Source organism: Belonocnema kinseyi, chromosome 9 (genome assembly GCF_010883055.1).
Source record: "Belonocnema kinseyi isolate 2016_QV_RU_SX_M_011 chromosome 9, B_treatae_v1, whole genome shotgun sequence".
NCBI lineage: Eukaryota > Metazoa > Arthropoda > Insecta > Hymenoptera > Cynipidae > Belonocnema > Belonocnema kinseyi.
This window is the reverse complement of record NC_046665.1, coordinates 6,969,142-6,987,459: the sequence shown is the minus strand read 5'-3', so window position 1 is coordinate 6,987,459 and position 18,318 is coordinate 6,969,142. Positions and strand designations below refer to the sequence as shown.

The 18,318-nt window shown below is 32.6% G+C and overlaps 1 protein-coding gene across 4 annotated transcripts in view; it reads left to right on the top strand.

Moving 5' to 3' along the window:
- Positions 1–13,587, top strand: part of LOC117180014 (DNA-(apurinic or apyrimidinic site) lyase) — a 144,338-nt gene extending 130,751 nt beyond the window's left edge. For 3 of the 4 annotated variants that reach the window (XM_033372293.1, XM_033372290.1, XM_033372291.1), the window contains one exon: positions 13,376–13,587. In XM_033372293.1, coding sequence (XP_033228184.1) covers positions 13,376–13,493 — 118 coding nt within the window. In that variant the 3' untranslated portion in view covers positions 13,494–13,587. Of the gene's footprint in view, positions 1–10,594; positions 10,620–13,375 lie in introns of those variants that run through there. The other variant, XM_033372292.1, reaches the window with a different exon arrangement.
- The last annotated feature ends 4,731 nt before the right edge of the window (positions 13,588–18,318 follow it).

Here is an 18,318-nt window from a genome sequence, read left to right as displayed (position 1 = left end):
ACAGTTTGATTATACTTTAATAGGAACATGAATTTCATTTATTTTGGTCGTACGATCAATTGAGACCGACAGATTGTTCGAAAATTCGCATATTGCAATATGCTTATTTTTTAATTTAAAAATAAAGAAATGTGACTCAGATTATCCCTTTCTTTTTATTGATCTAAATTAATGGTAAGGACAAAATAAATCACCTTCATGTTTCTATTAAGGTATTTAATTTAAGAATCAATCGAAGAAAGGTTTTACTTCTTAAAAATTTGAGAAGATTTTATTAGAAAAGATTGATTTTATAAAAATGTGATAAACATGTTATTCATAGCTTTTTAAAATATTTTTTTAATTGTATGCTTTAAATAAACGGTGTTTGTCTTGGCTTGAAATTAGAATCACATACTTGGAAAGATATACTTATTAAATATACAGGCAAAAATACTGCATTAAATTATACAATTATTTAAATAAATTAGAAGAAAACAGTTATATAAGTACTAAATATTTGAATGTAACATACAAAACCAAAAATTTCTAAGTATTAAACTGCAAAAGGTACTGCAACAGCATTGTTCTATAATCAAGTACGAACATCCTACATTGTTGCCTATAGTCCGTATACCTGGTTATACCTAATGAATTTTAGAAATTTCCTCCGTTAATGGTCTATTTCTATTGTAAGAAAACTCAATGAGTAGAATGAATAGCTGCGCAGGTATGAGCGGAAAAATATGAAAACAGAATGTCCATATTATTACAGTTAAAACATTAAAATCTGTCCAAGCATGATGTAGACAAGTTTTAAGACATTTAGAAAAATTATTGTTTCACAAGATTTTACTGAATACTTAAAATATTGGAGTTTATTTAAAAGATATTTAGAACTTTTACCAGGTTCAAAGAAACCAAAAAATATTTTTTAAAGTTTCGGAAACATTTTCAAGTTTTAAAATATATTTTTAATCTCTAAAGATCTAAAATTCATAAATATCTTTCAAGATTATACCTAATAATTTTTTGTAGAATTAAAAAAGATTGTTAAATTGAAAAAAATTTCCTAAATTTCATTTTTGAAAAAAATTGTTCAAAATTTTCCTAAGAATCTTGCCAAAGAGGAGAAGAAAGCATGTCAGTGTCTTTTCTCTGCAGTCTTCGAGTAGAGAGAGTTAACTTGATGTCATGAATCTCGTTGCGGTGAGAAGAGAAATGATCTCTGTGAGTCTTCTATCGGAATGGTTGAAGAATTTGTGGCCAGCTGTCGCGCACGACTCTGCTGGGGCGAATAAAAGGAAAACAGGGTGAACGTTGAGGTCTTGCAATGCAATACAATTTGAGAAATTCATTCACAAAGGAATTCATTCTCTCTCTCCCTCCCCCCTCCCTCTCTGCAAACTATCAATAATTAATGATTAATGAACAGAATATTGTACCCCAAAAAACAGTTTCTTGAAAAAAGCAGAAAATTTTGTAACTAAACAGGTGAAGTTATATTTGAATCAGTTATTGGTTATTGGCTTTAAAAAGTTAGGAGAAGAGGGTTGGCACCTCCGAGGCAATCAAAGTAGCCTGTGGTACAACTGGGCCCAAAGCGGCGGCTAGCCAGCGAGATTGATACCCCAACCTGGGTCAAATGGGCCCTTAAGTCCTTCAGTCCTTACGAGTCTCCTGGTCCAGATGGTATATATCCAGTCTTCTTACAAAGGACTGGCGAGATCATCACTGGGCCGACTGTGAGACTTGCTAGGGCTAGTCTAACGTTGGGTTATGTTCCAACGGTATGGAGGGGTGCGAGAGTAGTTTTAATTCCGAAAACGTGCAGGATCGGGTACTCTTCGCCCAAGGATTTCCGTCCTATAAGCCTGACATCTTTCCGACTAAAAACAGTGAAAAGACTCTTGGACTGAAATATCCGAGATAACTTCTTGTGAAGTAGGCCAATTCACAAGTAACAACACGCTTATAGGGCTGGTCACTCGACTGAGGCGGCCCTAAGCACAGCAGTTAACCTAATCGAAGGACAACTGAAACAAAAAGGCCTCGCGATTGGAACCTTTATGTACATCGAAGGAGCCTTTAACTACAACTCTAGAGAGGTGATCAGGTTGGCTATGATCGCACACGATGTGCCCATTACATTCGTAGAATAGACCTGCCGCATGTTGGATAACAGGAACCTAACTACGACTAAGGGCGATACCACCTTATGTGGAACACTTGACGAACTATCTACTGTAAATTCTCGACTGGAAAGGATCAGGGGACTGGTTCTGAGAGGCTTCACCGATGTTTCGAAATCAAGGCAGTGGCTGCGAAGGCGGCCTGGAGATTGAATATGGTACACGATAGTAATATCTCGACAGTAATGCGAATACCAATAGATATTGCGAGAAGGCCGAAACTTAGCATGCTTAGCGACAAAATGTCCACTCGTCGCTCCCTCTGCGAATAGATGTACCATGTTAGCCTATCCGCGAAAGAGGAATGGTCACTACTAGTTTGGGAGTCCTTTGAGGCACTAAATAAGCTAGCGACATACAACCGAGTCACTCTGCTTTAGTTCCCTGGACACAGCGGAATCAAGGGCAATTAAATATCGGATAGACTAGCAAAACTAGCAGCAAAAGAAAATTTTACTGGACCTGAGCCAGTCGTAGGAATTTCCAGTAGGTTAGTCACTGAAGATATTAACAGTTGGTTGACTGAGGAATATTAGAATGAGTGGGATTTTTTTTCTAGCTGCAGTCAGGCTAAAACACTCTTGGGCTAAAAGCTGAACGCTCACCGCGCGAAGGAAATACTCAAGCTCGCGAGGAACGGAATGAAAGTCCTAACAGAAATGTTTATAGGACACAGAAACATCCGATACGACAGACATAAGATAGGGCTTGAAGAAAGTCCCCTCTGTCGCCTGTGCCGAAAGGATAATGAGACCTCTACTCACATCCTTTGTCACTGCCCTGCGATTGCGGGGAAACGTGCAATACTCACAGGCAATTGATGCATCAATGAGTTATATATCAGAAACAGCGCAGCTGCGGTCCTCTCCATATGGAGAGGGCTATGCGGTCACGCCTAAGGCTTATAAGGGGATATTACGCTATCACCCAAGCGTCAGAGGCTGTTACGGTCACAACCCAGAATAATAATAATAACCCCAGACGTAAATTGTATGCCAAAGAAACAATTTTCCAAAAAGTATTAACATATTTTTTACAAAAATGTGAATTATCGAAGAAATAAAAAATATTTGGACAAAAAAAAAGAAAAATTATCAGTTGAATTCATTCAATGTTTAGTTCAAGAAATTAATGGCTAACAAACAAATTAATTTTTAATACAATAGACTAATTTTTAGCAAAACAAATATATAAACACATATATAAATAAATATATTTCTGTTCAGTCTTAAATAAAAAGTAATTACTTTTCTATCCAAAGAAATAAAATTTGAACTTTGTAAATTTATGAATCACTTAAAAATATAATTTAAAAAAAAATTTTAACTGAGGATAAATTTTCAAAGAAGTATAAGTATATAGTGAAATTTATATTCTGCTATGAACGCTCCGAACAAATAAACTTTTCTCCTCCTCGTTATGATTTAGCATACGGATCTTGGGAACGGTTCATATATCGAATAACGTATCTATGATACGAGTAAGCGCCCACTAGTGATGAACTCGAAATGATTTCTGCCTGTGGTCCGTCCCTGTGAAGTTGTAATGTTGAGAGTTCTAAGAGTTCTGATCGGAATTCTGGACTTATTAATGGCAGCTATACAAAAAATCGTTATAACACTTTTCGATCATATCAAAATTCAAAGAACTGCGCCACTTTTAAGAAAATCCAAAATTTTGAAATTTCATAATGTTGAGAGTTCTAAGAGATCTGATCAGAGTTCTGGACTTCTTCATAGGAGATCGAAAAAAAAATGTTATAAAGTTTCCCCTCCAACTTAAAATTCGAAGAACTATAGAACTTTTAAGGAAAACCAAAATTTTGAAAATTCTAAAATGTTAGAAGTTCTAAGAGTTCTGATGGGAGTGTTACGAACGAGCCTATCTCCACGGTAGCGGAGAAGATGACGGGCTAAGCAACTTTGCCTTCTAAGTTTAGACAATAGTTTCCATATCTCACTACCCGATTCTCCGTCCCACCGAAAAGGGAAAGATACGAGTTGGAGAGAGATTTACACAAATGTGAAAGCAATTTTAAATATAATAATCTCTGTCATTTTTTAACAGATGATCTGCTATCGCAGAGCGTCGTCCACCACTTTTTAACTCGCGTGACACAGTGCACGAACTCTCACTCCACTCTAGTCCATTAAACCCTTTTAACTCTAATTGCACACAGCTAATATATTTTGGAATTTATCAGATTTTCATCTATTGGTTTTTCAAATGTTACGTCGCAAGAACACTCTTTGTTAGACACTGCCCTTCCGATATACGTACTTATGGGAGTGACAACCCGCGTACCGAGTCCCGCGCGAAGTAAAATTGCCACGGGCAAGTTGGACTTCAATTCGAATCTTTCCTCTCGGACAATTAGTCCGATATCGGGAAGAAGCGATGAACGACTGCCTGGAGGTAACAGGTAGGATGTACCTCATAGGCAATGGTATGGATAATTTAGGTAGGGTTTTTAGCAATACCTGAATTTTTGGCCGGTGAACTATCGCGGCCGGAAGCCGCTAACGTAAAAGATCTGAATAATAATTTGAATCAAAATTTCATTAGTAATTGGGCCGATTCAGAATTTTTTTTAATGTTGTACTTTTCTCGTGGTTTAGTGAGTTTCGAAATGGAATTCGTTCTTGATGAAAATATTAAGCTCATCCCCTTATTTTGTTAGTTATCCTAGTTAGTGAACAAATTGGTTTTCTTTTATTTATCGGCTGATTTATTTCAAGAAGGAGTGGGTGAAATTGCTATCAGTCATTACCAATATTACTGGAATTTTGATTCTCATCATATGATCTTAAATTTGAAATTTGCGTAGCCAACCGAAAATAATTGATTGTATTCTTATGGATTTTTAAGATTAATTAACAATTGACATTGTTAATTAACATTTAATGGTCTCGCGGATCGCTGGGGAGTATCCGGCGAGCATGAGTGAAAAGAAGTGGAACGAGTTCATAGGCGGAGAAGGAGGCGAGGATCGTTACCTTTGTCCAGCCCGCGCGTGGTGTAATTAGCGAAGTCTCTGTCCACCGCTCTTTGCCCCTCTTGCCGTCTCGTTGTTTTTAATGGAGTTCAAATAGGAAAGTTGATGGCCTTGGTTACGGTGCAGTATATGTGTAACGCGTGGGTACTGTGATAGTGAGCAATGAAAAGTTTGAATTGTGCACCCCCACAGAGTCCACCGTAACATGAGTACTGGACTTCTTTTTGAAAGCTCTACAAGAAAGTTTCATACAACTTTTCGATCAAGTAAAAATTCCTGGAAATATGGCACTTTTAAGAAAATCTACAATTATGAAAAATCAAAATATTTAGAGTTCTAAGAGTTCTGATCAGAGTTTTGCCCTTATTAATGACAGCTTCACAAAAACGTTTCAAAAGATTTTTCGATCAAGTCAAAATTCGAAGAAGTACCGCACTTTTCGAAAATCCAATATTTTGGAATTACAAAATGTTAAAAGTTCTAATAGTTCTGATCGGAGTTCTGGTCTTTTTCATAAGCGCTCTACAAAAAAGTGTTATAAAACTTTTCGATCAAGTCCAAATTCAAAGAACTATGACACTTTTAGAAAATACAAAATCCTTGCAGGAAAACCCAAAATTTTTAACTTTACCGATTTTTAGAGTTCTAAGAGTTGAGTTCTGGACTTCTTTATGAAAGCTCCACAAGAATGAGTTATAAAAATTTTCGATAAAGTCAAAATTCGAAGAACTGGCACTTTTTGAAAATACAAAACGATTTATGAAAACCAAAAATTTTTAACTTTACCGATTTTGAGAGGTTTACGATTTCTAAATGGAGTTCTGGACTTCTTTATGGGAGCTCTACAAAAAAAGTGTTATAACATTTTACGATCAGGTCAAAATTCGAAAAACTATGGCACTTTAAAGAAAATAAAAAGTTTTGGATTTCCAAAATGTTGAGAGTTATAAGAGTTCTGATCGGAGTTCTGGACTTATTAATGACACCTCTACAAGAAAGTTTCTTACAACTGTTTGATCAAGTCAAAACTCCTGGATGTGTGGCACTTTTAAGAAAATCCAAAACATTTTTATTTCCAAAATGTTGAAAGTTCTAAGAGTTCTGATTGGAGTTCTGGACTTCTTCTTCTTCAGAGCTCTACAGAGAAGTGTTATACAACTTTTCGATCAATTCAAAATTCGAAGAACTATGGTTTTTTTAGAAAATACAAAACCCTTTTAAGAAAACCCATCATTTTCACCTTTAATGCGTTTGAGAGTTCTAAATGTTCTGATTGGAGGTCTGAACTTTTTTATGGGAGCTCTACATGAAAGTGTAATTAAAATTTTCGATCAAGTCAAAATTTGATGAACTACGGCACTTTTAGAAAATCCAAAATTTTGGAATTCCAAAATGTTAAGAGTTCTAATAGTTCTGATCGGAGTTGTGGACAGTTCTACAAAAAAGAGTTATACCACTTTTCGGTTATAACAAAATTCAAAGTACTGGGGCATTTTTAATAAAATCCAAATCTACGAAAAATTCCATAACAATATCCGATGTTTTCACTATCACTGCGTGCCTTTCTCACAGATCTAAATAAATATTAGATAATTAACAGTCATTTCTTACATTTTATTACAAACCATTTTATTATAATTCTTCCCGCTTCGCGGGCACAGTTTCATCGCGCGCTATGCGCGGCTAGCTTCGCTCGCGAGTTTGAACGCGCCTAGGGCGCGCGAAGGTTGAATCTCGCGCTTCGTGCTCGATAATGTGTTACCTCGCGCTTCGCTCTCAAATATTTATTTTTTGCATTTGGCATCCTTCAACAAAACTTGATCAAAAAGATCTCTTTTAGAAGGCAGTATTTTTATGCGTCTTCATATTCTGAATTGTCTACTTAATTAAGTATGATCAAAGATTAAGTTTCTCAAAGCTCTGTAGGCTTTTTATACGAATAAAACAAAAAGTACGCGACCTCCCAAGAAGTGATTCTTCACGAAATTGTAGATCTTTTTTGGGATAACAATTATTGTTATTTCATATTTTTTCGTATCCAACATAGTTTGACCACAAAATGAATTTTTTTATTTTTGATTATTTTTTGGCTTAAAATTTGGATTTTCGGTTGATTAAAGAAATTTCGAAAATGCTATAACTCTGAGAATTTTGTTTGTATCGAAAAAAGTTATTTGGATTAATTGTTTTTCCTATTTAATACTATAAATGTTCGTACATAGAATTTTCAAATTCAGAAAAAAGTGGTATCAAAAATTTTCAAAGTACAGACGCCACCGTTAAAACTTTATTTTCGGATTCAGGGGGTCTCGAAACGTGGAGATCCGTTGAAAAACTGTGGTGTCGAATTTCGGACAATTCTAATACTTTCTCAACAATAAATGATGAGATTGTTAAAAAGTAACTGAAATAAAAATATCTGTGCTTATTTTCTGATAAAAAACAAGAAAATTCAATTTTGGAGTCACACAGCATGTCAATAGTTGCATCAATTTTTAAAATAATACGTATGTGTGTTACCAATTTTAATTTAAAAATACAAAATCGTATCATATAAAAGCTTAAAAAACATTGCAGAGGTTTTTTTTAGTAAGAAACTACATCTTAATTGGTGAAAAAACAAATCTTTATAATGTTTTTGAACAACGACAAACATATGAAAAAGTACATAAGAGACATACATTAAGGCGGTAAATTCATGAATACAGAATAGAGGTGTCATTTAAGGGAATTATAAATGAGGAAAGCGCGCCAAAGTAACTTGAATTTTAACTTGGTTCTCTTTATTTTATAATAGCAAGAATTGTAATATTGTTGAAATAAAAATAATGGTTTAGGTTCCAACAATAGTTTGAAAGACCTGTATTAAAATTTCCAACCCTATAATCCATTTTATGTTCCTAAACTCTAGTTTCTAATCTTCTATCTAATAAAATTTTTTTCTGATAAAATTAACGATTTCATAAATACTTTTAACAGTCCTGAAACTTCCTTACAGTTTAAATTTGAACTGGAACATACTAATTTAATAGATATCCTTGAATTACAAATTATAAAAGCAATTGAAGGTAAGTTAATTACCAATTTGTTTTAAAAAGCTTAATGATCTGGTAGATATCTTAATTTTAATTCCCATCATTTGTATTTTCAAAAGGTCGGCCTAATAAAAGGTTTAATCGATAGATGCATTAAATTGAGTGAAATTAAATTCAGGAAAGAGAATAAGTATCAAATTAAACTCACATTAGTTCAAAATAATTATCCGCTTCCTTTGATAAAGAGTATTATTCGAGACGAATTTATGAAATCTGCAGTATTTCCATTAAGAAAGATAACTGGATTGACCCGTACAAAAAATCACATTTAAAAGTTACATTACCTTATGTTCAAAGACTCTCCAAAAGTTTCAGAGGATCGTTAAAAAAAAGTCAACATAAATGTTTAATTTAGTAATCAAAACACTCTTAAAAATTGTTTACGTAATCAACAAGTAATGTTGCATCTTAAACCCTTATTTTCAGTTTGATTTTAACAATATTAATATTCTTGCTAGATAAAAAAATACATATAAAAGACACATAATAGAACCTATTTTTATAAACAAATATCACAATATTTCGATTAAGTTACAGACAGGAATTATGAATGTAAATAAAAGATATCAAAGTATTATAAAAAAAAAAGAATCAAGTTAAAATTCCAGTTTCTTTGACGCGTTTTCCTTATTTGCGGTTCCTTTAAATGACGCCATTATTCTCAATTAATGAATTTACCGCCTTACCGTATGTCTCTTGTATACTTTTCCATATGTTCGTCGTTGTCCAAAGACATTATAAAGATTTTTTTTTTCATGAATTAAGATGAGATTTCTTACTAAGAAACCCACTGCAATTTTTGTGAGGATTTTGTATGATACGATTTTGTATTTGTTAATTCAAATTTGTGACACACATCATTATTATTTTAAAAATTGACTCAACTATTGACATGTGGTTTGACTCCAAAATTGAATATTCTTGTTTTTCAAGAAAATAAACACATGTATTTTTATTGCTTTTATTTTTTTATTAGAAATTGTTTTTAGCAAAACGTAAGAAACAATTGTTCTATATATATTATTTATTTAGATTTTTCGAAAAAGGCCTACAAAAATTCTTACTTATATTACTGAAATAAATTAAGAAAAAGAAAAAGTACTGAAATTGAAAAAAAAATTATGTTTAATTATTGAAAAATACCCAAATTCTGAATATGTTTATGAAAATTATTTTAATGATTAATAATTATTATAAAGTAACCAAGTATCGTAGGAAATACTCGTCGAAAGACATTCTTAATTCATTCCCTAAAATAATAGAGCCCATTATTTTAAAAATAGCTAATCTCTTAATTTGCTTATAAAACTTGTTTAAATAATTAAGAATACTTGGGAATTTACAAAGTAACCAAGTGAAAGGCACCCGAATGATATCCTTAGTTCAGTCGGTACAAAAAATTGTGCCTCTTTCTGGAAAAAAAATCCAAGCTCTGAATATTTTGATAAACATTGTTTACATGATAAATAGTTGTAAATTTTCAAAGCATCATAGAAAAAAAAATCGGAAAGATATTCTTAGTTAATTCTATAAGAAAATTGAGCTTATTTGTGGAAAAAGACCAAGCGTTTAATTTTTCAATCTATATTGTTTAAATAATTAACAGTTCTTGCAAATTTACAAAGAAACATAGAAAAGTGTCATAGGATAAGCATTGTTATTAGACTCCGTAAACAAATCAGTTCGTAGCAAGAAGACAAACTCTTAATTTTTTAATCGAAATCGTTTAAATAATTAATATTCTTTCGAATTTGCAAGTCATCATTGAAACCAAAATCATAAAAATATATTCTTAGGTAATTCTGTAAAAAAATTAAGCTTATTCGTAGCAAACAGATCAAGCTCCTCATTTTTTAATCTCAATTGCTTAAGCCTTAAAGCGCCATCCTATGTAATAATTCCACGAAGCCCCATGCGGGGTTGTGGGCGACCTCCGCCGAAAAATTTCATCCTGCAAAAAGAGTATCCGTTATTTCAATTCAACAAAACTATTGTATACTGTCCAACTATCCCTTTAGTGTGGAGATAAGGTTATATTGATGAAAACATTTTTGGTGCGCGTTAAAAAAAAGATTTTAAATGATTATTTCATTATGTTCTCCTGCAATTTTCTTATTTCTGCCGAATAATCGTTGCAAAATTATCACAAATGAAAAAATAGTGAAAGCGTTATTCTGTACCGACAAAATCACCGCACATGAATACCCGGTGCTTTTGACACACCGGGCGGTTGCACGAATAACAAGCCTCTCGTGCCTCGTTGTCTTCTTTTATACTGCACATGCATCACCTCTTTCTTTTCTCGAGATGATAGATTTCTCTTTGTTCCTCAGAGAGCCGATCTTTTCCAAGAATACTCCCAATTCCCATCAGGATGTCTTTGCGGATCACTGCATTACCATACCTTTCTTGAAGATGAGGTGTAACGAGATGAATGTACAGAAATTGGAGGCAGTCAATGGTATTTAAAAGTGTATATATTAGGAAAAAGCGCTTGAAAAAAATCTGGACACTTTTTTTGCAATATCTATACTCTTTTTCACTAGCAAACACAATATTTTCCAAAAATAAAAAAAAAATTCGTCTGAAAATATCACAAAGCAACATGTGGGGTCGTGGGCGACCCCAATCGAGACGGCGACTGCTTGCAACGAATGATGGATCTCAACTAATCTACACTTTCACTTGTCAATGGTATAAATCGTAAGAAGAGATGTTTAACTAACGATAGACGGTACCACCAAATTTAAATTCACAACTGGGGCTTTGCTATAATCGCGAGAACAAAAATTGGGGTCGCTCATGACCCCCATGGTACTTTAAGGGTTAAATAATTAATAGTTCTTGTAAATCTACTGAGCCACATAGAAAAGAGACATCAGATAGACATTCTTAGTTGACTCCGTAAACAAATTGACTTTTAGAAAAAGGCTATATTCTGACTTTTTTAATCTAAATTGTTAAAATAATTAATGATTCTTCTATGTATGCAAAGCAACATAAAAAGCGTTATCGGATAGAAATTCTTAGTTGACTCCGTAAACAAATTGACTCCCAAAAAGAAAACCAAACTCTTAATTTGTAATCGAAAATATTTAAATATCTAATACTTTTTGTAAATCTACCATCTAACATAGAAAAGAGACATCAGATAAACATTCTTAGTCAACACCGTAAACAAATTGGCTTGTAGAAAAAAGCCATACTCTTAATTTTGTAATCTAGATGGTTTAAATAATTAATAGTAATTGTATCTTTACAAAGCAACGTAGAAAATAGTAATCGGATAAACATGGTTACTCGACTCAGTAAACAAATGGACCCTTAGAAAAAAGACCAAATTCTTCATTTTTAATCTAAATTGGTTAAATAATTAATAGTTCTAGTAAATTTGCAAAGCAACATAGAAAAGCGTCATTGAATTGACCTTAGTTGACTTCTTAAACAAATTGATTCGTAGAAAGAAAACCAAACTTGTAATTTTTCAATCGTAATAGTTTAAAAAAATTTAAATTCTTGTCATTTTGCAAAGCATCGTAGAAAAAAAATCAGAAAGATATTCTTATTTAATTCTCTAAAAGAATAGGCTTATTCGTATAAAAAAGAACAAACTCTTAATTTTTTCCTCTTAATTGTTTAAATGAACAAAGCAATATACAAAAGATTCATCGGATAACCATTGTTAGTAGGCTCAGTAAACAAATTGCCTCGTAGAAAAAAAAACTCTTAATTTTTTAATCAAGATTGTTTAAATAATTAATAGTCCTGGTATATTTACAAAGCAACATAGAAAATAGTAATCGGATAAACATTGTTAGTCGACTCCGTAAACAAATTGACTCTTTGAAAAAAGACCAAATTCTTAATTTAAAATCTAAATTAGTTAAATAATTAATAGTTCTAGTAAATTTGCAAAGCAACATGGAAAAACGTCATCGGATAGACATTCCTAGTTGACTCGAAAAACAAATTGACTCGTAGAAAGAAAACCGAACTCTTAATTTTTTAAATCGTTATTCTTCAAATAATTATTATTCTTGCAAATTCGCAAAGCATCATAGAAAACAAATGATCAGAAATATATTCTTAGTTAATTCTGTTAAAAATTTTACCTTATTCGTAGAAAAAAGACCAAAATCTTAATGTTTGAATTCTTTTAAATTTACAACGCAACATACGAAAGACTCATCGGATAAACATTGTTAGTAGACTCAATAAACTAATTGATTCGTAGAAAGAAAACCAAACTCCTAATTATGCATCGAAAATGTTTAAATAATGAATACTTCTTGTGAATCTACCATGCCATGTAGAATAGAGATATCAGATAGACATTCTTAGTTGACTCCGTATAAAATTGACTTTTAGGAAGAAGGCCAAATTCTCAATTTTTAAATCTAAATTTTTTCAATAATTAATATTTCTTGTAAATTTACAAAGCCATATAGATAAAAGTCATCTGCTATTCTTATTTGACTCCGTAAATAAATCGAAATTCAACATTAGCGGGACAAAAAACACATCCTTGTACCAAGTATCACGTTAATTTATAAAAAGAATCAATGTTGACCGCCATTTTAGCTGTACTATTTGGAATTTTTGATTTTTGACATGAGACAAAAATAGCATCAGTGACTCGAAAACTTGCCCGATACAGAGGGCAATGCAAATTTCACGACACCGTCCATTTTTGCAACTTCTTTCGCATCTTCTGACCAACTGTGTCATGTAAGGAAACACAATAGCTTTTAATTTTATATCTATCAATACTAATCCAATTCCTGGTCGATGAACGAGAAGCACGTTTCCATGTGGAAATTTCTTATTTTTTGAACGAGGGAAAAAGTGAATTAATTTGCGAATTGAAGGCGATGATGTGTAACAAAGCAGACGATTTTTGGGGGGAATGAGACAAACTGAAAAATGAGAACTTTAAGATTCTAAGATATTTTTTTACAATGTAAAAAAGGCTTTAAAAAGGCTAGCGGTAGCGAGTGTTGTAAATAGATAAGCAGAAGCCAGGATTGGTACTCTTAATTGGTCTTTATATGTAAGTTGAATGTTACGAGTAGAAATTGTTTTTTAGATTCTAAGTGTAACGATTTTGTTTACAGGAGACTGGATTATTTCATTGTGTCGGAGAGAATCAAGAATAAGATTTGTGACATTGTGATGAGGGATACGGTGTACGGAAGTGACCACTGCCCCATTGTACTTTATGCTCACCTGTAAACATGAAGTTCTCTGCTAGAAAAGTAGTATTTTTGAACTTACATTATACAATATGTTTTTTGATATAATTTTCTAATAAAGGAGCTGAAATTTTTCTTTTTTCTCATTCGAATATTCCTCACCCCCCTTAAAACGTTTTCAAAATACCTTTGGAGTATACGATTATGATATTTTTAGATAGTGTAACTTAGACTAAGAACTGTAAGTTTGTTGATCAGAGCATGTTGCAGACTCGCGTGACATTAAAAAAAGCAGCGACTCGATTTAAAAGGTTGCGTCTCCAGAGATAGTCTGAGAGATTTGGGTTCTTTTAAGAGTGATGCGACGGTCGTATAATGGAACTATTGTATTCTTTACGCACCGGGCGGACAGAGTTATTTACAGTAGTTGGCCGTCACCAACCCGACTTCCTTTTTACATTTTTCCTAAAATTATGAACATTTTTTTTAATTAATGAATTTTCTCATTATAAATATTTTATAATTATAACTTATATACTAATATACTATTTTGGAGTTGAATTAAAAAATGTTGTCTTCTAAATTTTAATCCGAAAGCTTAACAAAGGACCCTTAGTGAGCGGCGGAGAATATTCTCTGAATCTTTGTAAGACCGAGGATGGAAACTGGAAGTTTGATTGCCGAGATGAAGGTTCAAACACAATGTAACAAAACAAGTTGTCTTCCTCCTTGTTTTTCTGTTTTTTCTTTTCGAGGATGGATCTTTTGAGTTCTTCGTTTTTCTTTTCTTTGTATTGGGACCATTCTTCTGAAATAGCTTGTGTCTCATTTTGTTGTTCGATTTCTTGTCTGATTGCATTTTCTCGTTTCTATCTTTCTTGGTGTTCCCTCAATATTAAGGTGTTGCGCCACGGATGGTCTCTTTTGTATTCAATTTGTTGTCTGCATCTTTTTTGCTTCTCAATTTTCTCAATTTCGAGTTCCTTTGGTTTTCGGTTGTACTCTTTTTCTAGTTTGACGTGAAAACGGTGTGCTTCCTCTGCACATTCCAAGCTTAGTGTGAAAAGTTTTATTTGTAGTTCTGTAGTGTCTATTAATTTTTCCTTTGTTTGTTTTAAGTTGGACGCCTATCCGTATCCTCCTTCATAATCGTCATGTGTTGAGCAGTGTTCCGTGTTGGCTTTTGAATCCGGTACCCAGTTTAGGTCGCCGCCCACAGCTCCCTCCAGTTCCTCTTCTTCCATGGTTCCAGAGCTTTGTCGTGGACTTTGGTTTATTTCCTTCGGGATCATCTGCCTTACGCGGCGGTGGGGATGATTTTGATGTCTTCTTCTTTTACTCATTGTCTTCTTAACTTTAGACATCTAATTGGCGGGCAATTTTCTTTATGTTTTGCCATGTTCATCTCATATCTTTGATTTCTGCACATGGCGCATCTAGGTATTTCCATTTTGCTACAATAAATAAAGGTCTTCTGTCTGTTTGTTTTTAAGATCTAGTAAGTTCAGTTATATGGGGTGAATTGAGTCGTTTTTGAGTTCGTTTGTATTCCTAATGCTATTAATCCTTTGCCTTTTTGCCACAACTTAAATCTCAATTTTAGCCTAAAGTTATCAGTTTTCTTGCTGGTATGTGTCAGCATCTATGCTCACTTTTACCAATTTAAAATTGTTGATATTCTATTCCTCGATACTTTTTCCTTTAATGTTTTTTTATTCATAATGGTTGGAGAGATTTTTTTTCAATAATAAAAGGACCTTCGTACTGTTCGTAGAGTTTACCTGCTTTTTTATCTGCTTTGTTTGATAATTTGGTTACCCTTTTTAAAACCCTGTCACCTATTCTAAATTCTGCCGTTCTCCTTCTCAAATACCGAATTTTTCGGTTAGTTCTCTTAAAGTTTTGTTGACGAATTCCGTACCATTATCAGTGTGGAGAATTCTAGGTGTTCCCCAGCGTGAAATGACACGTTTATGGAATTCTGACTCGATTGTCATTCCGTTAGCTTTTCTTATTGGAATTATTTCAACGCATTTTGTAAAAAGATCTATAAAGTCAAGTAAATATTGGTTTTTTCTCTTTTTTGAGATGGTGGCGCATGTCCCATGAAATTTAACACGTGTTTCCCATAAGAAAAAAAGATTTTTTTGTAAATTTTATTCAGAATTCTCAATATTAGGTGAATTGAGTTCGAAATTCACCATTTCTCTTCACAATTAGTCACAGAATGCGAATAAATTATTTCCAAATATCACCCCCATAAGTGAAAAAATGGGTTTTTCGATTTTTTGGCGCTAATTATGATTTTTTTGCGGTTTCTTTAACACAGATTGTTTCAAATACCATACAAATACATTATTGTTTTTAGCAACTTTCTCTTAGAAAAGGGTTAGAAAGTTAAGGTTTTTTCTGAATTTTTCAACTTATTTCCAACGTTTCAGTTAGAGTTTCAACTTTCAAGTTTCAACTTTTTGTCCACTTTTCACTTAAAGTAAGTGATTCCTTAATTTAGTTTAGCAAAAATAATTATTTAAACAAATTGTTAATGTTTATAGCTATCTTCTTCTAGATTAATACTACATAGGTGCGGGTTTTTTCTGAAATTTTTAACCTTTTATCACTTTTCAATTAGATTTAAGAAATAATTAATTCATGTTAACAAAATAATTGTTTAAACAATTTATTATCATTGCTAATCATATTTTATTTGCTTAATGATAGAAACTTGCGGTTTTTTCTGAAATTTTTAACTTTTTAAATAGTATTGTATTGTTTTAAGTAAATTATTTTTGTTCTTTTCCCAATGTTAAAAAAAAATTAATTAAAACGAAAAAGCTATTATACAAAAGGGACAAAAACAAAGAATGGAATAATTAAAAATCAAAAAGAAAGAGATTGTTTAAAATATGATTCTCTCTCATGTTTATTTATCATTTGTTCACAGCTAAATATTTCGGAAAAAACACAACTTTCTAGCACTTATCTAAGAGAAAATGGTTATAAACAATAATCAATTGTTTAAATAAACATGTTTGTTAACTTGCATTAATTATTACCTCACTAAGTGAAAAGTGGACAAAAAGCTTAAGAGTTTAGAAAAAACCGCAACTTTATGAGCACTAATAATTTTTGTTAAATTAAATATTAACTTACTTCAAGTGAAAAGCGGGAAAAAGTTAAAAATTTCAGAAAAAAACGCAACTTTCTATCATTAAGCCAACTGAATATTATTAGCAATAATAATAAATTGTTTAAACAATTATTTTGTTAACTTGAATTAATGATTACCTCGCTCTAACTGAAGCGTTAAAAATAAGTTCAAAAATTCGGAAAAAACCTTGACTTTCTAAACCTTTTCCAAGAGAAAGTGGCTAAAAACAATAATAAATTGTTTAAACAATTTAAATAAACATCTAGTTATCAGTATAAAGTAGTATTTTATGTAGTTGGATCAATCTGCGTTTAAAAAACCGCAAAAAATCATAATTAGCGCCAAAAACTTTAAAAACCCATTTTCTCACTTATGGGGGTTGTTTGGGACCCTTTAAAACAGACTTATGTGGGTGATATTTGAAAAGTAATATTTTATTCGCATTCTGTGATTAATTGTGAAGAGAAATGGTAAATTTCGAACTCGATTCACCTAATATTGAGAATTTTGAATAAAGTTTACAAAAACATCTTTTTTTCTTATGGGAAATACGTGTTAAACTTCATGGGGCTTGCGCCACCTCTAAATATTATATATATTTTTTTTAAATGGGTTTATTTTTTTGTGGATGCGAACAAATTTCCGGGCGTTTTTTATACAAATTAAAAACAATTCTAATGCATTTTGTACCACCCCATTGTTAAACGATTCTTTCTCCCGTCAGCCCTAATTTCGGTTGATTACTCGGTTTGGTTCTTTCGCATGTTTTACTATTGTTTACGTAATTGATTGTCTCCAAATAGATCACTGGCCAAAAGTAGTACTGGGAAATTCGCGCGTGTATTTTTTCAGGACCTAAATTCCAACTACATTTTGTACAGCCTTAAAAAACTGCATCATGGTGCTACTGTCAACCATAGTATTGAGGCAGAAGGCTATCGGACATCCTGCTCTAAACTGATCAATTATTAGCATAATTGTAGGCTGAAAATTATATTGGTTTGTTCCGTGTGTACTATCGAGAAGAACTTTAACATTCGCAAATTCAAGTAACACCTCTCTTTGGTATTTAGTCATTATTACTAATACGAAATCTGACTCCCAGAATATCTTCAGGATCTTCCTCGTCTTGTGGCTTGTAATATAGGACACAGCAATCTTTATCATCCCAAGCTTGCTGAGCTTTGACCCAGAGATCTGTGCTCTCTGCATTATTTTCCATATACTTGGACTTGGAAAGATTAAAATTTCTGATTATATTATGTAAACCTTTTTTTTCTAATGCATGCAAGTCTACCGAAATTTCCTAAATGTTTCTCTGGAACGCTTTCTTGAATGTCACTAATAATTCTATCAAATGGTACCCCAGTTTCAAGATGCTCGCCTAATATTTTTCTCTACTCTTTGTTAAGTGGAAGATCAGCTACTGATTGCTTGCGCCTGACATGCTTTTTTTAAAACTCTACATGGATTTCATTACCTGAATCAGTTACAGTAATTCGAGCTTCACAGCATTTATTTATCTTTGCTAATGTCTCTCACGCAGCTCTAACTCGCATAGAATCATTCAAAACTCTGGCCTGTCCCGATCAATTGCTGCGAAAGTACAAATTGTTGTTGGTACTGCTCCGCCTCACGAAGTGAGCAATTTGTTTTTTTGTCCATGTCTCCCTTCCACGAGTTGAATTCTGTAAAATATAATTTAAAAAAATTT